Source organism: Lacerta agilis, chromosome 5, assembly GCF_009819535.1.
Source record: "Lacerta agilis isolate rLacAgi1 chromosome 5, rLacAgi1.pri, whole genome shotgun sequence".
Classification (NCBI taxonomy): Eukaryota; Metazoa; Chordata; class Lepidosauria; order Squamata; family Lacertidae; genus Lacerta; species Lacerta agilis.
In genome coordinates this window covers 53,371,542-53,394,879 of record NC_046316.1, presented here as the reverse complement: position 1 = coordinate 53,394,879, position 23,338 = coordinate 53,371,542, and the positions used below count along the sequence as shown (strand labels likewise).

The 23,338-nt window shown below is 44.8% G+C and overlaps 1 protein-coding gene across 1 annotated transcript in view; it reads right to left on the bottom strand.

Annotated features, from left to right (window-relative positions):
- The window catches only part of SEMA4G (semaphorin 4G), a 52,717-nt gene that overhangs the window by 13,974 nt on the left and 15,405 nt on the right, over nt 1-23,338 (bottom strand). Inside the window, exons 2-7 of the mRNA XM_033149806.1 lie at nt 11,297-11,445; nt 10,759-10,821; nt 10,530-10,628; nt 4,249-4,342; nt 3,494-3,607; nt 2,981-3,147 (exon numbers count right to left, since the gene is read on the bottom strand). Of these exons, the coding sequence (XP_033005697.1) occupies nt 2,981-3,147; nt 3,494-3,607; nt 4,249-4,342; nt 10,530-10,628; nt 10,759-10,821; nt 11,297-11,445 (686 nt within the window). The remainder of the gene's footprint in view (nt 1-2,980; nt 3,148-3,493; nt 3,608-4,248; nt 4,343-10,529; nt 10,629-10,758; nt 10,822-11,296; nt 11,446-23,338) is intronic.

Here is a 23,338-nt window from a genome sequence, read left to right as displayed (position 1 = left end):
CTCTCTCCCTGCCTGCTCCAATTTGCTGCTGCTGCTGCTGCCCTGGTTACAAGGACTGAGGTATAACCAGCCAAGGTGACTGATGCATAAATTCAGAGCCACAAGCAGAGTCCTGGATGCTCCCGGGGCCCAGAACCATCTGTCAGAACAGCTGAAAGATGGGTCCCATGCAGCCTTGTTGGCTCTGCCCTGCCCTCACTTAGATGAACTTGGAATACTCTGGCTCTCAAGCCACTGAGGCTTGCATTTGTAAGAGGTTGGGGGTGGGCAGCATAGCCTCTTTGGGAACGTGGGCTTCACTGCAACGGCCTGAGCAGAGCTGGCAGCACCCAGAGGAGACCCAGTAGAAGGACTTCTGCTTTGACAAGCCTCCCTCTCAAAAACCTCGTGAGCACCAAATCCAGTGCTAACTGCCGCAGTCACTGGAGTGAAAGGGCTCATTCTGGGGCCAAGGGCACCTTGCCATGATCACAGACAGAAGCCTGTATCACCTCCATCTAAGCTATTTGTGCTCTGGCATCACAGGCAGAAGAGATTCAGTGCTCGTCCTTGCAGTATACTGCAGTTGGTTTGGTTAGCCCTTTTCATTTATCACATTTGCATCCTCCCCCCAGCCTGCCACCACCCTCAAGGCAAGGGGAAAAGTAGGCTTTATTTCACCCGGGTTTAAGACCCAGTTTGGCACTCCCCATGTGCATTTGCGTGTACAGTGGTACCTCGGGTTTCAAACGCTTCAGGTTACATGCGCTTCAGGTTACAGACTCCGCTAACCCAGAAATAACGCTTCAAGTTATGAACTTTGCTTCAGGATAAGAACAGAAATCGTACTCTGGCGGCGCAGCGGCAGCGGGAGGTCCCATTAGCTAAAGTGGTGCTTCAGGTTAAGAACAGTTTCAGGTTAAGAACGGACCTCCAGAACGAATTAAGTTCTTAACCCGAGGTACCACTGTACACACACACACACACACACACACACACACACACACACACACACACACAGGCTGAGATCCTCAATGGTGCCCCTCTGGAGGCTTCAACCAGGACAAAAAAATCTAGCTAGCCCCCCCCCCCCCCTGGAGCTACAGCTCTTCTCAAGGAGTGCCCAAGGGACCATTTGACATTATCCTTGCAATAGCCCTGTGAGACAGGCCAGGTCCAGAGTTAGGGACTCTAGAGTTTTCTGGCTGAGCAGGAAACCTAGGTTTTCTATCCAAACACATGTGTTTCCTCCCAAGTCCCACTGAACTTGGTGAGGCTTATTTCTGCGTAAACATGTTGGGGTTGCCGTATTTTGAAGAGGGGAAAAAGGACACATTTGCCAACTTCTACTTTTAACTATGGATCTATGAACTATGACCACTCTGCCCATGAAAAAGAGGACGTGTCCTGGAAAAAGAGGACATATGGCAACCCTAGTTAGGATCATACTGCAAATCTCCCTGGTCCAAACTCAGCCCTCTATACAACACTGCCTCTTCCTTTTATTTTGGATGCTTTATGGCACCTGAGAACAAGTAGCTGATTTTGCTACAGCAGTGAACTACACAAAGGGGCTGTAAAGGGGTTTTAGCCATGGACACTACCCATCTCAAGAGACGCAACAGGGTAATCAGGATAGAACAGTAATAGGCTAACAGGGATAATCATGGTTATATTTGCCACAGATAAAACTTGTGAATAAGGCTTTGCAATCTAGAACTTGAGCAAGAAAGGGCTTGGCAGCATGCAAAGGGAATATACAGGTGGCTGAAGCAGCAAAGCACCAGGTCCTTGCAGGGCTAAAGCTGAGGCTCAAGCCTCTACAGCTGCATACTGGGCTGCATGGCTGACCAAACTGCACTTCGGCCTGCACCTCTCAGGCTGCTCTGTGCACTGCGCCCCATCACAACCTGCACCCCATCAGGATCTTGCTTAAGAAGTGGCCCTGCTCCCTTCAGTCAAATACTCAACTCTAGTTTTAACTGAAGATACACACCAGGCCTGTGCATCACCTGCCAGTACATGAAGCATTCAGGTGAAAATGCAAGCGGCATCTGCTGAATTTTTCTCTTGCGCACAACTATTAAAGTTGCAGGAGCCATCTGGTCACTCTACCAGGAAAAAGGGCCTTTGGGTCTTCGTTCATTCATTCATTCATAACTGGGATGAGTTACTACCTCTCCCTATAGCCTTTCTTGGGGTGACTGATTCATATATATGAGTTGTCTAAGCCTCTTTGTACATAATGTCAGAGATGGGTTTGTGTGTGTAATTCAGACTGTTAAATATTTAACATTTGAAGTACGGTAGTCTGTGCCATGCAAGGTTGGCTCTATGCTCGAGATTTTCAGGTGCCATCATCCAATGTTTGGGCACTTGGGCAACCAAGCACATGGAATTTTTCTAGTGTTGCTTGATGATACTTATCTGCATAGCCTAGTTCTTTTTCTTTGAATGTAGAAAGTCAGCCATGTGTCCCCAAAGGTCCAGTGTATAAACACCACTTCAAGAGTAATGTTTTTGTTTGACCTTTCTGAGCTGTTATTTTTAAAAAAAAATTGATTTCTATACTGCCAGGCCATGGGGGAGAAGAAGAAGAAGAAGAAGAAGAAGAAGAAGAAGAAGAAGAAGAAGAAGAAGAGGCGGGGGGCACCAACATATACTTTTGCAAGGGATAAAGCTGTCAAAATAGAACAGGGAGAAACAGCTGGAAAAAACCCTTGCCTAGGACTACATCCTTGATGCAAAGCTTACCCCCACAATTCCTTTTAAACCAAGATATCAGGATGTCCTGCAAGAGATCTTCCATGACACATCTCACTTGATTCCAAGCTCCCTTTTAAATTAATGACTCTGTAACTGTATGGCTTAGAGGGGCAGTTTTAAATGAGGAGAAAGAATCTCTCCACTACCACCAAGCACTCCTAGATAAAATTCTGAATTAATCCTCCTGATGCCCTTCAGCACACTCAAGCTTTTTCCAACACACCAATCTCTTTACCTTGCACACTCGAGCCACCCTGGCTACTCTGGGCACTTGTGCCTTGTCAAATACAGAAGTGCTCTGCTCTCCTGCTCTCTCGGTGAAGAAGTAGTAGATCTTGTCATCATCGCCCACAGGGTTGCGTACACTCTCCCTGACCAGCACAGAGGCCACAAACTCAGCATCTGAAAACATCAAGGAGAGAGGGAAAGGGTTGGCACAATATTTAGAGGAGAGCTACCAAAGGAGGCACTAGATGGTGTTCACGCAGCAACTCTAAATGATCTCAAGCCTGGGTGTCATGGCTATGGGATAGGCAACAGAGAGGGGAACCAGGAACAAACTGGGTTCAGATCTGTCCAGGAGTCAGTTAGGCTCCTTTCTGCAGTGGAACAGGACACGCTCTGGCTTCAGAGTTGGGAAGAGTACCTCCACTACCTAGGGCCTTACAAACACAAGACTCCCCCCACCTCCAGTGTGGGAAGAGACAAGAGTTCCCAGAGCTACTGCTCTGGGATGAATGGGGCTTACCATTCAACCAATGCAAGGGGGATTCTTCAGTCTTCAGAATCCGCTGGTGCCTGTTGCGTCGGATGTCTGGCAGACTACGGAATTCGTAGCGTGTTGCCGTATATAAACTGCCATCTGCGAGACAATGCAGCAAAAGTAGTAAGGAAAGGCCAGTTTTCTGAATGGTTTTGCTCACGGATGTGTCTGATCAATATCCCTCTAACAAAGCTTGGCCAGAAAGGCTTCTTTCCTTGTTAAGCTAACCCTTCTGCACCTGCTCTAAGCAGGAAGAGCACACCCTTGATAACAACCACACACCCGCTCCCGAGATTTATTGACTTTGGCCATTGTGTGTGCCTGTGCATAATAACTCCCTTACAGAGCTAGGCACCAAGAGAGCATTCGAGGAATAACCAGAGCATCACCTACCCATAACCTCCCTGTCATTTTATCATGCAGCAGCACCTGGTTGGTTTATGACTCCAGCCACATGTAGAGTGGAAGAGAAGCAGCCGCACCATGTGGCTAGCGAGGCCGAGGTGCTACACAGGCAGAGAGATTACAGCTGCTCTGACATCAAAAAGAGCGAGGAAACCTAAGTGCTGGAAGGGATGGGAGAGATGGAGATGCAGTGCGCCCTCAGGTGATGGATGACGAGCGAGCATGGCCTTCCTCTGGAGCACCACACACCCACGGCATGGAGGCACTGCCTGCTCTTCCCACTCCAGCTGGATTCCAAGCAGAACTGTTATATGGAGGAGAAAGCACATACATACCCACAATGAGACCTGTGTAGCCCCGGGCAGGGTCGTAAGGGCATTTTTCCTTTCCTTCCTCAAAGTGAGAGGGCAGTGTGAACTTGTTGGTATCCTGCAGAACACAAAGACAAGAAACAGATTAACCTCTGGGCAGGGGAATCACAGGGTTTGCTTGCATCCATTTAAATAATCAATCCCTCTGATGATCCTGAAGACCAAAGGCCTCCGCTTGGAAACAAACAAGTATGACAGTTCTTTCAGAGGGGAGAGAAGATACAGGTCTTCAGGGCCCGTTAGATCCTGCTCTCCAAAGGTAACAATGGGATGCTTTTTGTGGCAAAGACTCTCATTCCTTCACAACCCTCATTCCCCAAGAGTCCTCCCACTGAGTTAAAGTTCCAGTAGCGCTGATTGCTAGGTCTAGGCCACATCCACACCGTACATTTAAAAGCACGGTTGTCTTTTTCCTCAGCACTTAGTTGACGATTCCGCAGTAATCTTCAGCAGCTTGTCATATAGGTTGGTGGTATTATGCCCAATGTTCAGGCGAGAGGTCAAGGTTCAGAGAACAACAGCTTAGCTCAGATGAGCCAACAAACTCAAGGATGAGCTGAGATGTGAATCAGGGACTGCCAGCTCGTAACTCATGCTCTGGGCATTACAACTTGTTGCCATTTTTATATCATTATCTTCCCAACAATCTCTTGAGATCACCCACTGGGCATAGAAGTTCAAGGCTTAGCACAGATCTAAAACTGACACCTGCCACTTCCAAAACTTAACGCTGTGCTCTGCATCACACTGATTTAGAAACCTGCATGAGTACATCACAATGTACGCAACAGAATCTGGATATTTGGTGAAATATTTATTTTTATGCCACCTTCCCACAGCGAGCTGTGTCCAAAGTGGCTTGCCACAAATACACACTTATCTTAATACAAAGCATTGGGGTGGTGATAAACTGTGTCCAGTTACTTCAGTTTCTATTTTGGGCAATTAAACCACCCAATTCTCCACTGAGAATATAAACAATCCTTTGTTTTATGTGTGCTTCTTTCATGTTTGATTCCTCCCCCCACCCCACCCCATTTAAGCTGGTGTCAGTGAAGGAAGTGTGCTTACACTGAAACGCAAACATTTATGGGAATGCATCATAGCTTTATTCCAACTTCATGGAAATGTTTTTACTGATCTCTGCCTTTCCTAACTTTCCTAAAATAACTTCAGTAACTCCCTCTGATTAGAAAAGGAACCCAAATACCAAGCATCAAACAAGAAGCCTGTTCAAATTTAAAGTCTTGATATCTATGTGACCAATGGAGCAAGTTAAGTGTGCATGTCAGACAACTCCAATTACTGCATTGCCAACTGGCTCCCAGGTGCAATTCAAGGCGCTGGTTTTGACCAAACAGATGGGACCAAGATAACTTAAGCACTGCCGCCTCCCACCTAAACCTGCTCAACTTCACCAGTCTTTGGAGGAGATCCTGTTCTAATTTTCTGTAGGGTAGCCCTCTGTTGTACAAAACAAGCCATGGATCAGGTCCAAATCTTCTTATTTCATGTTTTAGTGATTCAGGAGCTACAGTCAGTTGGATCTGAACTTTTAGCTAAAAGAAGCAGGCCCATTTCTTGGATAGCATTCTGATCAAACCATAATTCTTGGTTCTGGGTGTGGTGTGCAGTTCAGAGTGCAAACTAACCTGGGAGCGCAGTTTGTACAAACATGGATCCCAATATATAGATGCTGAACTCTGAGCCTCAGCTTAGTGCTGGCCCAAGATAAGGCAGGTGAGCACATAGAACTTCTTGCCTTTCACCAGTCCATGAAGACCTCCAGGTTTTGGCGTCTTTTAGCATTGGTCTGAATCTAATGTTTTTACTGGGTTTTCTTTCTTTTTGGTCTTCCCACTGGCTTTACATTGTGCTGCTGTTTCGGTTTTCTCTTACGTTGCCGATACCTATTTTCTTGTTAGAGTTAATCTTTATTTTATTTTTGCTTTTCTGTTAGTCACCATTCGATATTTTTTGAAAAGCAAGGTAGACAACAAAAGATAAAGAGGGTTGTAGTTGATCGTAGCATTCCAACAGCAGAGAGTAGCAGAACCTGCTGCTGGCTAACAAATGGCACCTTTTCTTTCTGTTCAGAGAATCCATAGATCAGTCAAAAACACTGGGCTCTTTTCCAAGCAACTTATTTCCAGCAGGAGACTAATGCATTGGAGGGTGCTCAGATGAGAGCACCAGGCACTTGTGGAGGGTTTGTTTGTAAAGAAAAGAGCAGGAATGCAGGGAATTCTTTAACAGTTTTGAGAACAGGTATTATAAAGAAAACTCATGCTCGCGGGGGGGGGGGGGTTGGCAGGGGAAATTATTAAACCATCAGTTACGTATGGTACTGATGGCTTTTTTAAAAAGTGAACAACTCTACTGGCAAAGCAAAGAACAAGAAAGAAGAGGTAGATGAAGGGGCTGCTAAACTGCAAAGTCTGTGAAAGTAGCTATCCTTCAGGAGCCTCTTATGACCCAATCATATCAGGTAGGCTTGGGGTGTGATTCAGAGATAATGGATATAAAAAGGAAGCAGCTTGTGTGGAAAATGTCTTGGCCAGAGCAGATTTTCAACCCCAACGGATGGATTTAAGCCTTTGGTTAGGCAGAGATGAGGCCAATGCTATCAATGTGTTCTCTTTCGAAGGTCCTTGGCTGCCCGGCTTGCCTTGGAAAGGAGATTTCTGGGACAAGCTTCACAAAGCCCAGCTACTTTGAAGAATCTATTCAAAGGTCACACATGTATCACAGTTGAAGCTGAGGCTGGGGTAGCACCATTGTACTGGTTCTAACCCAAGTGTATTTTCCACAGAAATGCAAGAAGAGAGGCAAACGGGCAGTGAAGCTAAAAATGGCATGCAGAAATGTGGCAAGGCACAAAAATGAGCACAAGATAGATGAGACTGTCCAGGGCAAGCTCTGGATTATAGAAAATGTTATTAAAATAGAAGATGATCCATCTAAATGACTGTTTGAACAGGTGGCAGGTATCTAGAGGCTGCAAATTGAGGGGGGAGGGGGAACAGCATCTTTGTTAGCCAGTATAGATGATTAGTTCAATGAAAGATGCTACCTCCTTGTTTCTATGACTGCTGGGACTCTGGGGAGCAACATGTTTCAAAGAATGAGGGCTGGTGGGACTTTGACATCCTGCATAAACATGCTGAGGTTCTCTAGCCAATGAGATCAATCTAAAGGTGGAATGCTCTCTGCAGAACGGCCAAATTAGACTACAGAATCAATCACAATGTTCTTTGTCCAGCATGACCAATAGTTGGTGCAAACATAGGAAGAGCTTTTGTCCTAAATGGGATTACTTTGTCCCCAAAGCCATTGGTTTTATAATCTCTCTTCCTGAAAATATGGCCACTCTAACACTTTATTTTCCAGAGAGATGTTCAATTATCATTTGACAAATTTGCCAACCACATCCAGCAACTTAACTGGAAAATTCACATTGAAGCTACCTGGATCTCAGCTCTTCCATGATCTGAGTACATTTAAAACACGGGAAAGACTTTATGAAAACTTGGTTATCCCATGCATGTAGTACGTGCATCTAAAATATAATGTGTTGGTGTCAGTGACATAAGACTACATACCTGCTTTCTGATCTTTGACCCTAACACTCAAAACATCACAATAATAGCTACCTGCTGCATTATTGGAATTCTAAGGTTGCATCCTTAAATAAATTTACTTAGGAGTGAGCTGCATTGATCTGTATGAGACTTTGTTCTGAGTAAACTTACAAAGGATTGCATTGTTAAGTGTGGCACGCGAATCAATAATTAAATAAAAAACAAACTTTGGGTGAAAAACAATCATTGGCAAAGCCAAACCTGGACATTCTCCTATTGGTGGTCCAGCCCTGGAAAGTGAAATTGCACCAGGTTGGCTCCAACTATTAGTTTTGGAACAAAATAGTAAGCCTTAGCTTTTTTACTCTGCTGCTTTAAGCATGATGCAAGAAACACTACTGGGTGGTAGAGGAAAGTTCAAATAAGTCACTTGCAGTATTGGCAGCAGAACAGAGGTGTGAGTTTAAAGTCCTCAATCATCAGAATAAAGTGTTCTAGTGAGTTGCCTAAACTGACAAGGTTCTCTCCACATATATCACTAGTAGGGTGATGTGCCTCAGGTAGGAGGCATTGCCATCACCGAAAGGGTACAGTTTGCCCCTCTGTTCTTTTTTATTGCTTTCCTTTTATTAATGTCTGTCTTCATAATAAAAAAAACGAGAGGCAAATGCTTGTACACAAATTAACAAACTGCAGACACTTTTTACTAAGGTCCCATCTTGCCCCAAATCCAAAAAAAGGGAGGCAGGAGGAGGGAGTCCATCATACAGCTCCAAAGCTGTGTGTACATTTGGGTCTGAACGTATATAAAGAACCATTTAAAAAGGTAAAGGACCCTCACAGTTAAGTCCAGTCACGAATGACTCTGGGGTTGCAGCGCTCATCTCGCTTTACAGGCTGAGGTCGGGGTTTGTCTGCAGACAGTTTTTCCGGGTCATGAGGCCAGCATGACTAAGCCACTTCTGGCGCAATGAAACACTGACACCAGCACAGCGCACGGAAACGCCGTTTATCTTCCCGCCAGAGCGGTACCTATTTATCTACTTGCACTTTTGGCGTGCTTTCGAACTGCTAGGTTGGCAGGAGCTGGGACCAAGCAACGGGAGCTCACCCCGTCACGGGGATTTGAACCGCCGACCTTTTGATCGGCAAACCCAAGGCTCAGTGGTTTAGACCACAGCACCACCAGTGTCCCTAAAGAACCATTACCTTGCAGCAAAAACAAATGCTTCAGGAAAGATGGGTTCTGCTAACTGAGAAACAGCTTCATAATAACACCTCCATAATCACCCCAAATTGCCTGAAAAGCTCTTTAAATGGCTTGTTTATCAAAGCTCCTTTGTGTATCCAGCAGCTAGCTTACACTGATGATGATTTTCTATTATATCTCTAGTATGCATGTGTATCTAGTGCAAGTGTGTATTCTTACCCTCCCACCAAGGAGCTCAGGATGGTGTATACAAGGAGCCCAGGGTGACGTTTAACCCCTCACAACAATGCCACGAGGTAGGCCATCTGAGAAAGAGTGACTTCCCAAGATCATTCATGAACCACATGGCTGAGTAGGGATTTTAACCCTGGGGCAGGAGTCACCAAACCAGCACTGTAAGTGGAAACCCTGCACAAGGACTTCTGCTTGCACAACAGGGCTTTCTCCCCCACCTCCCTCCATGTGCCCCCAATTGACTCTGGGTCAAAATAACCCCTATAGCAGCACGTGGGGGGCAGGGCAATTGTCATTAGCAATGGTTGCACAGATGGAACAAGTGGAAGAGTGCAATGCAGAATTCCACCCCTGATTTCCCAGGTTCCAGTCCAATATTCTATCCACTATGCCAAACAGCGGGAAAGCGTCCCAAAGTTAACACATTGAATGTGAATTTAAAGGAATGAAAGAAAGGCATGCTTATGCTTCTCAGGGTCTGCCTATGACGAAAGACAAGTTGTCACCGCCACCCCCTTCCCATGTAGAGAAGCCGAGTCGAATGACAGTTGAATCTTATTTCCAGACTGGCACAGGGCACACTCAGTTCTGTCCTCCAGCAGAGGGGAACAGGGGGAAGGGGCTGTTGTCATAGAAATTTGTATGATTATATATTAAAAACTAATATAGAAATTTAATTAATAAATAAATTATCAGTGGCCCCACACCAGGCCACCTGAGATGGTTGTCTCATTGCCTAACGTTAGGTTTGGCCTTATCCTTTAGTTCTTTATGCAGACAGTATGTTAGCAAACCCATGGGCAAGGGTTAAAGCATCAGTCCAGGTTCTTAGGCTTCCCAGAAATCAACAGCCAGCCTGGGAGAACAAAACACTAGGAAGGGAGAGCCTCCCCACAGACCTCCCTCCTTCTGGCAGGCAGTAAAACTTAGTTCTGGTCTCCATGACCTTTCCGTTCCTTGGCAGGAATTACTGACACAGGAGCCAGGATTTGGGATTGGTTTATTGTCCTGGATACCTGCCTATAGAGTTCATCTACAACCAGTTCCACGTGCAGAAAAGTTAATCTGAGTGATTTTCAGTTGGTATCTGACTGGCTAATAATATTGCACAGCTTCTGGAGCCAAAGGGCATGGCTGACATCTGCCCGACAGTCAGTTTCAGTGCAAAGAGGGACTCCCAACAAGGCAGTGGAATAGATTATTTTGCTTCTTTTACTCACAATGTATGTGCAGAGCGGGTGGAAGGCATATGTGCCACAGGCATACAGGTGGGTTGTGTTCAGCCGTTGCAAAAGCTTGACATGGTTGTAACACTCTGTCTGCAAAAGAGGAAGGGAGGATGTCATTTGCACAAGAGTCCTGACAATGGCCTATTCATCAGCTACAGGCACAAACAGGTCAGAAGCGCAGGCAGAGAGAAAAAAAGGCAGAGACTTGTGGAGCACATACCTTGTTGTTTCTGCCCTTTTTCAGGCAGTCTCCCCGCTTCTCAGGAGAGGCTTCCCAATCAATCTACAAAGTTAAACACAAAGCAGGATCATTATTCACTGGAGCATCCCAGCCCAGGAAATAGTGGTGGAGCGTGACATTAAGAAGCAAGCCCTGTGAAACTCACAAGAGCTCTTCAAAGTTCACACTTCGCCTTCCCCCAGAATAAGTGGATTTATTTAAGTGCAAAGCGGGGGAGCGCTGCAGATTTTTGTAGCCTATTTGCTTTTAAAGGTCCATGACTGAAATGAGAACCTGGCTGTTACAAATACCATAAGGAAGCAGCAGGGAGAAAGGGAGAGAGGAGGAGACCCAAAAGCAAGTGGTTTTCAGTAGAGGGTGGCTGCTGTTTTCATTTTTACCTGGCTCAAGAGCTCCCTTCCCATTTTGCATAAAAAATAAGGGCACAGGAACAAACGAAGCTCAGAATGGGTTTAGAAACCAAAATTTGCAAAGGGAATTAACTGTGAACATGCCAGTGGGATAAAGCTGCACTTACTGTCCGATGGGAGCCATCAGAAACGTTGCTGGAATTTAAGGAGAATATGGCCCCCCTGGCCCCAACATAAAGAATTCCCTTCTCATCCTCTAGCAGGAGGGTGGTGTAGTTCTGGGCATGGCTGCTAAAACGTCTTGCAGTGGTCAAATCTGGGGAAAGAAACACAGGCTGTTTAAAAAGCAAGACCACAGAGGTTTCTTGGGCACTCCAGTTACCGGGGACGAGGCAGCTGAACTGAAGGCTCACTATTGTGCTGTCCAACATCTGAAAGATGAGAACAGAAAAATGCAAATGTAAACCAAAATGTGAATCAGGACAGAGTGTGGAAGTTGATCACTTTCAAGGGCCTCCAAAAATGATTTTCAAATATCCAATATATGCAGCAACTTGGGAAGGGGAGGAAAGCCTTTAAACATTTCCATGGATCAACATTTAACACAGAGATTTAAAAGATACAGAGCCTGATCTTCAGCTCAATTAAATCAGAGCACTTGGAGCTTAAAATGAAGTGCAGACAGACCCTACTACATGCTTAACTGGTGGAAAGTCTTGCTGCATACACTGGGGCTTATTCCCTAGTAAGAATGTGAAGGTTTGTAGCCTTAGTCCCACTACTGACGTCAAGAGGGATATGTAGAGGGATCAACCCATGTCTTCTAACTTAACTTGTTTGTGCACCAGGTTGATAATGTTCTTCACTGGGCCAGAAAGGAAAAGATATTGTGAAGCTTCTTGTTGTGCTGGCAATTCAATTGAAAGCATGGGTGGAGAACACATAGTAATTATTTGAAATAGTGACGCTCTGTTTGATATGGCTCTGAACTGTTGCTTAAGGAGGATGTAGACCTGCAAGGAAGCCCAATAGGCAGCACGCTTTTTAAAATAATCTCTAGAGTCTAGACAGTATACATATTGAAAAGATAGGTACTGTTAAGAACCAATCCCCTATTAGCATTGCAAGCTCCCCTGGGAGTTCCTTGTCAGATAAGGCAGTTCCCACAGATCCTGAGGTTGCCATAAGAACATAAGAAAAGCCTGCTGGATCAGGACAATGACCCATCTAGTACAACATCCCAGTCTCACAGTGGCTGGTCAGATGCCTGAAGGCATCAGCATTCCTCCTCCACCCACCGCCTGTGGTTTCTAGCAACTGGTATTCAGAAGCATACTGGAAGATAAGGGAGGCATGACCTGCTACTTGGTGTTTCCTCTCCTCTTCATAGAGAGGGTGAATTTTGTTAGCAGAATGTCACATTTCTCAAACCCAATGCATTTCAAAATAAGCCAAACAGAATTTTTATAATGCAATAGTTTGAAATTTTAAATGGATTATTACAAAGAAAATGAATATATATATACATGATTATTGACAAAGGGATATTGTGGGGGTCCCAAAATCTTAAAGCAACATTTAAAGAAACAAACATAACTAACTACCAAAAAGATGTCAGGTTTGAGGTGTTTTTACAGACTTAACAGCTCATTCCTACGCATGTTGACTCAGAAGTCCCATTGTCTTTAATGGCGCTTACTCCCCTGGGAGTGTGTTTAGGGTTGAAACCTTGAGCTTACATGGGAGTCAGTCCTAATCAACTCCATGAGCCTTACATTAGGATAAGCTTGACTAGGATCATGCCATTAACCACAAAAACAAATTAAACAAAGGTTCTAGCTAGCTGCTTAAAATAAATCCCTAATAAGTTTCAAGTTGTAAATCAAGCTGTCCAAAACTGCACAGCTCTCAATGTTGCCTATGCGGTAGTCATTCCTTTGGCTGGGTCAAAAATTACTGAATGGCTATTCCCTGGATCAACATTATAAATTAATGGATAAAACTGCAAATTGGGCAGTATATATTTTGAGTACGAGTTCACCTTGCTTAAATTGGGAGTATTCCTAACTGGCCCAAACCAATTTACTAGGTTTCTTTTTAAAAAATAATAATATTTTATTAAAGCTTTTTCATAATACAGCAAGATAGAAGAAACTAAGGAAAACAAAAACAAAAACAGAGAAAGACTGAGAAAGAGAAAAGAAAATGCAGAGTCCTCTCTCAAGGGTAATTCTTAATCCTTGTCTCACCCAGGAAGTGGTGGATCCTCTCACCTCTCACCTGGGAGCTTTCCTTTCTTCTCCCAGTCTTTCACCTGAGGAAGTCTTCCCTTCCCTGCCTCTCACTAAGTGTCCTTCCATCAACCATTTACCGTGTGTGTGTGTGTGTGTGTGTGTGTGTGTGTGTGTGTGTGTGATCTTTGCACACCAATAACAGCCCAGAGCAGAGGACACCAAAGGGGGGGCAAGGGGGGAGAAGCTGCACCTTGTAAGTATAGGGACCTTTGCTCAAAAACTAAACTCTAATTTTCTTCCATGTTGATTATGGGCATCCTAACTAGACCTCAATGCCTTTTGTCATCACTGCTGGCCTTTTGTCATCATTGATCCAGTATCTGCAGCATCTCAAGTTCCCATTAAAACTGTTTTACTGTGAGTGTGATGACATCTGAAACTGTTTTTCATTTGAAATATTGATTATGCTTATATATCCAGTTCTTACGAACAGCTTCTACTGGTTTCCCATCCAAGGGACTGTAGCAATTCTGCAGCCTCAGGTATTCCCAGGCCACCCACTGACTAACATGCTTTTGCATAAGCATGTTTTCTATTGTGAAGGTGGACTATGAATTCTAAGGTCAATCCTGAGAGGTCTCTTTCTAGCCTTCACACAGGGGCATCTTGCCCATAGAGGGAAGTGGCACAGGGCGCCAGGTTCTGGACGGCACCAGGGAAGAGGCGGAGGCTGGACGTGGCGCCTCCCGGCATCAGCTCGCTGGCTTTGCCCACCTCCGCTATACCATGCCAAAGCAGTGCCATGCCCAGAAGAAGGAGAAAGAGAAGAAGAGGAGGAGGAGGAGGAGGAGGAGGAGGAGGAGGAGGAGTTCGGATTTGATATCCCGCTTTATCACTCAAAGTAGCTAACATTCTCCTTTCCCTTCCTCCCCCACAACAAACACTCTGTGAGGTGAGTGAGGCTGAGAGACTTCAAAGAAGTGTGACTAGCCCAAGGTCACCCAGCAGCTGCATGTGGAGGAGCCGAGATGCGAACCCAGTTCACCAGATTATGAGTCTACCGCTCTTAACCACTACACCACACTGGCTCTCACACCACACTGGCTCTCCACACCAGAGCCTCCACCTGCCATGGCCACCGCGGCATGGGCGCCAGGAGCCTCCACCTCTTCCCCACCGGAGGAGCCGCCCTCTAGCTGCTGTAAAAAGGTTGGCAGCTCTGGGAAACGGGGGGGGGGGGATGTTTGCACCACGGCACTGGATATACTTAAGACGGCCCTGAGCCAAAGCAACGCACAAAATAGCAGCCCAATCCTGTGCCTATCTACACAGTAGTTAAGTCCGACTGAGTTCTGTAGGATTTAATTCCAGGTAAGTATGCACAACATTGCAGCCTAGATGTCTTAGTCAACACTATCTGGTCCCTTAGTTTAGACCCCAGAAAGCACAGGCATCAAGCTGTCATGTTTTGGGATCCCGGGAGCTGGCTGTCCACCCAAATACCCCAAGTGTAGTCTAAAGCAGGCAAGAACCAAGGTTCAGAGCAGCAAACAAGAACCAAAGATAGGGTTGCCATATTTCAAAAAGTGAAAATCCGGACAGAAACGTTGTTGACATATGGTGACAACCCTACCAAAGAGGCAACTATATAGTCCAGGTAAGGCTGAGTCTTTACACTAGAGTCAAGTGTCTTAAACTTAGGAGCTAGTTCTGAGGCTAGGGTATTAAAAGGCCTAGTGATCTGAGACTGACCCATAGAGTCAGCTGACTGGATGTCCAGATTAGTGCTGCAGCCCTTAACTCCAGAGTCTGTCAGGCTCATTAAAGGAATTGAGCAATGGGGAGCAGGAGGTAAGCTGGAAGCCCTGGTTTGAGACACACACATAATAATAATAATAATAATAATAATAATAATAATAATAATAATAATAATAATAAATAATTTATTACTTATACCCCGCCCATCTGGCTGAGTTTCCCCAACCACTCTGGGCGGCTTCCAACAGGAGATTAAAAAGACATTAAAACATCAGTCATTAAAAGGACAAACCGCCTTCACCCAACGGCAACCAGAGGCGCTAGCAGCAGAGAGAAGAAGCACCTATCTTGGCAACGGTATGCAAAAAAAGGCAATCTGCTTTTTCTTTAATTGGGAAGCGCAAAAAGATCTGGCACTTTTGAATGAATTGGGAAGGACTGGGGGTTGCAGTCAGGAGATGCCTACGCCCGTGCCAAATCTGCCCCCCAGCCCTGAAGTTCTCTGGCTCTGTTTCGGTATCTGCTGGAAGAGGGAGACGAGGCCTCGGCTGGGAGGAGAGAGAGGGCTGCGAACCCGGGTGACAGCGCCTGCTTCCCAGATCCAGCTGCCTATATGGCGGGGCGGGGCGCAAACACACACACACACACACACACACACACACACACAACCCTGGACTTCAGCCTTAATGCTTGCACACCATGACCTGTTCTGGTTTTTCGTCTCTCTCTCTCTGGCTACCTCATGTCCCAAACTCTTCTATTGTGGATATCAATCAAGAGTTTGAACAGGGCATGCAGAAGAAATGCAGTCAGACGTTATGCTCTGTGGAACAGTGAAAACTGATTATGGAAGATTTCTTCCAACTTACAAAGCCCATATTTTTCAAGGGGAAATTCAAGTATACCATGGAAATGCATGTTTTCAGGAGCCGACGTGTGTGGGCGAGTGAATGAAAGGGAAGGTGGATAAACTGAATCAGTATCTGACTGCTTGAGAATGCGAGTCCTCATTCCCTATGGGAGCACTGAAAGAAGCAGAAAGCCATATATAAATATACCGAGGCAAACCGTAATACGCCCAGAGGAATTTAACCCTAGCCTCGTCCAAGCTGCAGTGAAAAACCAATTGAATTTCCTCCGGTTGTTATTAGAGCACCACGTTTTCATAGCAAAAGCACCCCTTTCGGACAAGTGCCTAAACTCCTACTGAAAACTGATCAATATTGTGTTCCAACCCTTCATATATAGCCTGCTATTAAGTGAAAATGAGAAAGGGGCACATCCACACCATACATTCACAGCACATGGCTTCCCCCAAAGCATTTTGGGAATTGTAGTTTACACCTCACAGAGCTCCAGCCCCCTGCACCCTGCATTACAGTTCTCTGGGAGTCTTTGGAGGAAGCCATGAGCTGTAAATGTCTTGTGTGGATGCAAGCAGAAACTGTGAGCAAATAGTGTTATATACTTTGCCTCGTAACATGTAAGAAAATGTTTCCATACAGCTATATCCAGTCATGTCTTCTTCCACACAATCACACTGAGCTAAGGGAGGTAAGACTTGCTTTCCAAACCACAGTCCCTTGAGGGAAGTCAGGGACAAACCAACAATCTTGATTGGGACACAAATGCCTGAGGCAGACAGCTGCCTTGATAGTAAGGGCTATTTATATCCCTTACCTAGGACTGCTCAGGCTGAGTCACCAGAAGGCCAGTTCTGAGCAGGGATGGCAGGCTGGAGACAGTTTGAGGTCAGGCAGCGAGTCCTGAGCCCTCCCGCTTTCACAACCATCATTTCCCCTCCCCACTCATGATCATTTAAATGCCTGTGGCAGAAGGAGGTGAAAGGCACTTCTGGTTTATCAGTGTTTTCTATCCCTTGCAAAATACCAGTGTTTGCTCCTGATTACTGACTAGGCTGCTGTAAAAAGAAGTCACAGCTGTTTGGAGGTTAGAAGGTACCATGTCAAAATAGGAATAATACCACTCAAAATTCAGCTCAGCTGGAGAGGTGCAGCTGGAAAATTGTGTTTATTGTTGTTTATGATGCGTGTGTAGTAAAAATCTGAGGGGGGTCAGAGGAGCGTGACAATGACAATGCTGTTAGAATGCAAGATCTGCGAGAAGAAAGTGACAGAAATTGAGATTTTTTTAAAAAAAAAAATGAAACCCAATTAACATGCAGCAACATGGAGCCAAAGAATCTTATTTGCTGGTTCACATCTGCATAGACATAATTTAATTCTTTTCTATCACTTGATGACTTGCAACCAAGTATGTGAACTGATTCCCTTTGAAAACTTCCATATTGAAGTACTATCTGGGATGGCTCATTCACATAGCTTCATCATCAAATGACATATGTACACATGTGAACTGGCCCTTTGATATTGGTTGGTTTATTACACAAACTTTACTTTTTGTGTGACCTGATTCATAACCTGGGAGGGAAGGGAGCTCAACAGGAGAAAACAATGTCTTCCAAAAAGTCATCTTGATGCAAAGCATGGGCTTTTGAGCTCCACTTCTTAGCATCATTCTTCTATTTGCCAATATGTTAACAAAGCGCATGCCCCCACCCCGCTCCAATACATTTTGCTGAACTATTTCAGCATTGGTAGAAAGAATCCTTAGTATATGCTGGAAACTGAAAGCAACAGGAGGAGAGGGTGAGTATTGGAGCGAAAAATAGCAAATTGTAATAGATACCACTGCAATATTTGCATTTGCATTCTATATACTATATTCTAGTTTCTTCTGTTAGTCAGCAAACTTTGTCAATCTGTGTCTGCAACTATTATCTGGAACCTCTAACTTGAACCCACCCCACCCTTTGGCTTTTGAAGCCTTATCAGAAGCTGCTGCAGGAGAGGGACTGTGAGCAACATTATGAGAGGAGTGCTTCTAGGACTAAGGTGAACCTGTGACACTCCCTTCTTACTTTTTCTATTGAATGCAGCATGTGGTTTAAGCAATCTTTTTATATTTATAGTACAGTATTGAAATGTGGTGTTTTGTATGTTTTTGTTTTGCCATGTTATTCCATCCCATTCCAGGGGTGGAGCTCACTGACCCTCCAAATGTTGTTAGATCTCAACTCCTAACAGCCCCGGTCGGCATGGCCCATAAGCAGGAATGATGGGAGCTGTAGTCCAGCAATAGGTTTGCCACCCCCGGTGTAGACTGAAATGCAACAGTGCTCCCAATTATTCAAACTGTGTGATGTTTCTGCCATGTAATCCTAAAGCAGTTCAAGGCCATGTAACTGCAGCTGACCCACTCTTATCTGAGGAGTCTGGTGTTTACAACAAAAGGAATTCACAATAGATAAGATTGCACCAGTGTTTTAGTAGTGTTGGTGTGACTCTGGCTTTTGTACAGATTTGTACAATTGTACACTCCCATAGCATTTCACAAATAAAAAACAGGGATGTTGGAAAAGGAAAACATGACCATAGTTCATCAGATACAGCAGCTTTGAACACTTATTGTTATCAGCATGGGAAGTGTTCAGGGGCAAGATTTGTTTGTTTGTTTGTTTGTTTTCTATATTGCCATTCATCTGATGAATAATAGGACAGTTTATAATATAAAAGCACAAAAATATATAGCATAACAAAAAATACACCCCTCCAGTTTTAAAGACCATACAGACAACCCCCCATTTATGAGTTCAATATGTGCGTGAATGTGCACACCCACATCATGCCAAATCCAGAAATTACCTGAAAATTCACAAAAAAGGGGCTGGGTGTTTGTAGGCTTTCTCAATTGTGTTTCAAATATACACGATTTCACTGACACACACAATGCCTCAGAAGGTAGCCCGCGCCTGTAATTTATTTAAACCGTATAGATCAGGACTGCAGAACCTATGGTCCTGTAGATGTTGTTGAACTATATCTTCCATCATCCATGATCACAGATTATGCTGGCTGCGGCTGATGGGAGGTGGAATCCAATAACATTTGGAGGACCACAGATCCTGATTGATATGTATCCTTAGTGCTGCATCATAGACCATACACTGACACCTTTTCCCTTATTACAGGTAAAACTCAGCAGATGAAGGGGGTTGGACTGGATGGCCCTTGTGGTCTCTTCCAACTCTATGATTCTAAGGGATGAATGTGTGTGCAACGTGGACCTGACCAGCTTGACATGAATCATATACACAGCAAGCAATGACCTCAACTATACAGCAAGTGCAGGCATAACCTAAACTGTCATAGAAAGTATATTAATAAATACTTCATCTCTTCTTGGAAAAAGATGATTTTGCAAAAAGAAAAATGGAGCTTGAGATGTATTGACATGTCTCTAGTTTGTCCCATCAAAGGAATGGGCAATTTTTCAAAAAGGTAGCTGGTTTTGGGGGGGGGGGAGATTTGGAACACTCTGAGCTCATCTTGGAACTTTATGCAAACAATCATTTTATTCAAATGGTATACAACTTATGAAAACACCAGCTCTGTTGATGTGCATGAACAATGGCAGTGACATTGTACATCAATGAGGCACAAGACAGACCAATCACTTCAAATTGTAAGGTGTTTGCAGAGTTATAAGCCTTAATGACTAAACCTGCCTACGTAGAGCAAATAAATTCCCTGAGCAAAGCTTAAACGTTGGAGTCACCTTCTTGGTGCTGCGGCAGCCCTACCTTGAGGGGGATCAGATCGGTGACAGATGGCAGGTACCTGCCTTTGAAGTGTCATTGCTGTGCCAAAATGCAGAACTGCAGGGTGAGCCTCAGTGGGGGGAGCCACAGCCTCTCAACCTCTGAGAGAGAGTTAGCTGCAGCTTTTAGGGAGAATGTGATATCCCCCCCCCCCGCAGCCACCTGTGCTGCCATGAGGAAAGGTGACACTCAAATCGCTTTGCAAGTGGGAAGCGTTCTGCTGGATGCCCTTTCCAGCCTGTTTCTCAGTCATTTCACACAGTTCTCCTTTCCAAGGTTGCCTGAACTGATCAAATCTGTAGCTCCGGATCATCAGTTCCAGGCCTCTGCAAGACACTCAGGTTGTTAATATTCTTTGAAGGACTGTGAATGTACATAAAGGACCCCCTCACAAGAATAGCAGGGTTTTCTAGGAAAATAATCTCCCACTTCTAGGGAGAACAGAAAACCGCACAGACTGCATGGGGTCAGTGCCGATTAGAGTTCACACCTTAATGTCAGGGGATCTGCCCCACAATGAGCATTTGACAGGCAACATTTGTATGGGCATCAGAAAATCTGTACAGAATATACATGCCTAGAGGCATTATGAATAACACTACACATGTACACAGAGATAATTGCATTTGCTTTGATAACCTTGATCAGTTTGTGGGATTTTGCATACTAGTATCTTTGCTACAGAGAACCAGCAACAGCCACACTGTTGCTGCAACTGTAATATTTATGAATGAATAAAGATTTAAATTGCTAATATGAAATTATTTATAAACAGCAGAAGAGCTATGTGTCTTTCTGAAATGTCACTACAGAAGCACTCTTAAAAGATCCAGCTTTATTTTAAAGCGAGAGAAAGAATGAGGAAAGGCAAAGGGTCACATGAAAAGTGGTGATTTTCCTGTCCCCTGAAGCATCTCCCCAAAAGCTGAACAAACTGGGGAATTTTTTTATGTACCCAGTTTTAGGAAAAACTGATCCCATAGCTTTGCCCTGATTATGAAAGGGCTCTTTTTTTTTTTTTTTACAAAGGGTCCAGGATCAGACGTAAATGACATTACATAACAATGGACATTGGTGGAGACTTCATGGTGAATCCCAAGTTCAGTTAATTTGGTGTTGTGCCAAAGGTTGAAACATAGGAGACATAGGGATATCTCTGCCAGTACAGATATTTATGGCAAGGTGCTCTCATCCTTGCTGAAATGGGACTTCTAAGGAAATGCAAAAAAGGCATTAGATGTATTTGCTATTGGACTGGATTTTGGAATTAATTGGGTCACAGTGTAACTTCCTCCCCGTGGGTGTATGTACCTCCAGTTTATACCAGCTCAGCCTCACACAATAGGGGCTTCCTGTGACGATCACATGGTATTCTCTCATTACTAGATCAAAGCAAAACCATACACACAATTCTGGACATGTGCAGAGCTCCAGTTGAACCAACCTCCTCTGTAAGAAAGGACAAGCAGAAGCAGCAAAGTATGAGAAGTGGCTGGTTGAATCCGTAATTCAGCTGAACTTATCCTAATCAATGTTTATTCCACACTGCACAGCTAACCTATTCATCAGCATGAGGATAGGGAAGGGTGAAACTAATCCAAATGTCAAGCGGATGAGATCTCCTTAAACAGACAAAATGCTGGTAAAATTTATGAGCAGAGAGCTCTGTTCTCAGTACTGGCATCAAAACACAAAGGGGAGTCTTGCCTACCATAGAATCTCTCTTTCCCATGCCCTGAATGCAAGCTTACTTTATTCTGCTGTCCAAGATGGAATGGAAGTGGCATGGAATAAGCCAGACCGGTAGTGGGAGTAGCCCTCTAAACAAAAGGCTCTCATCCACCTCCTTGGTTCTGGGTGAGATATTGGGGGCAGGGGAAGATGGCTGCTAGCAGCTGTAGACTGAAAGAATGCAACAGTGTGTAACAAAACAACACCAAAGCATGAGAGCAGTGCAGTTGTCAGTAAAAATAAATGTGTATAGGCAAGAGACGTTGAGAAGGGAAACTGTGAATTTTGTGGATTTACAAATGAAAGTATGACAGGTAAGCACAACACCTCCACTGCTATGAAAAAGGCTACCACCCTGCCCCCAACCTCTGTATTCTGCTGTTCAAATGATGTCACTCTTGCCAATTTGAGAACGGCTTCAACTCAAATAGGGCTGAGGTCTCTTCTGCATGCATACAGATACAGGGGCATGCCTAAGGGTTTGATAGGTTGACCACCACCAAGGGCACAGACCCAGAGGGATGCAAAAATCACACCTCTCCACTCTGGCTTAGAGCGGTTAGGAGACCTCCCACCTGCTTGCACACTCCCCGACGCTCCTCTGCTGTTCTGGGCAGCCAGGTGAGGTGTGCAGGCTTTTCTGGGCACCTTGGCAGAGGAATCTGGTTGCCAGCATGGGTGCTGCAAGGCCCCCTCCCCAGTCAACTGGTGGTGCTGTTAGAAGTCTGAGTGAAGCACCCAGCAGGGCTCAGAGGGAAGAAAGAGGGAGAGAGCGGGCATGAGTTGCAGGAGGAGGAAAAAGGAAGGAAGGAAGAAACCAGAAGGGAAAGCAGTGAGCCAGGGAGGCAGGCAAGCAGACAGACGGGCGGACCAATGCAGGAGGAGGAGGAGGAGGAGAGGTGGAGCAGAGCAGACCTGATCCCGATCGCTGCAGAGGAAGTCATTGGAAGAGCACAAAAGGCAACAAGAATAAAGTTTTTTGAGTTTCTGGTTCATGGTCTCTCCTGGCTTCAGAGGTGCTAATACATTTTCTTCCCAAGGGGCAAATGGAGAGGAGGGGAGCCTAGGTACGCCTCTGTACAGATAACAAGTAACATGCAACAGATAATGTGTAAATAACAGGAGAACAAGTGCTACCTGTCCTCATATGTGCATAAGGACCATGAGAAACAGTTCTTTGCTATTAAAAAGATGTCTTGGTGCATAAAGCTTTCAGCCTGGAGCAGAAGTGAAATCCCAGTCTAGCTATCCATTTGCAAATAACCTTGAGCAGGCCCAACTTGGTTTTCTCAAGCGTAAACAGGAAAAATGAACTACTACTTCATAAGGCAACTTCGCACATGTGTGGAATAAATATGAAAGGTTATTTGTTTCAGGTTCAGTGCTAGGGTAGAACCTTAACACATTAACTCTGAGAAGCCAAAATTCTGATGTGGGAGTAAACTCCAAACAGATTTAACTTCCACACAAAGTATTTAGCACCATAGTGTAACTATTTGATCAATGAAAATCTTTTGGTATTATCTGTCTGATCCAAGAAATCAGATGCTCTGGAAACACAGGGATGGATGGAAAGACACGGGCACAGACACACACACACACACAGAGAGAGAGAGAGAGAGAGAGAGAGAGAGAGAGAGATTGAGAGAGAGAGAGAGTACTGTACCTTCTCTCTGAGGCTCAGTTAAAACTTGCAAAAGAGCAAAATGCTCTGCCCTCTGCCTACAGCAAAGGAGGAAAATGGCTGCAGGGCAAGGTAAAAGCTCCTGCCATACTGGGAAACAAGAACAAAGTGAATCAGAAAT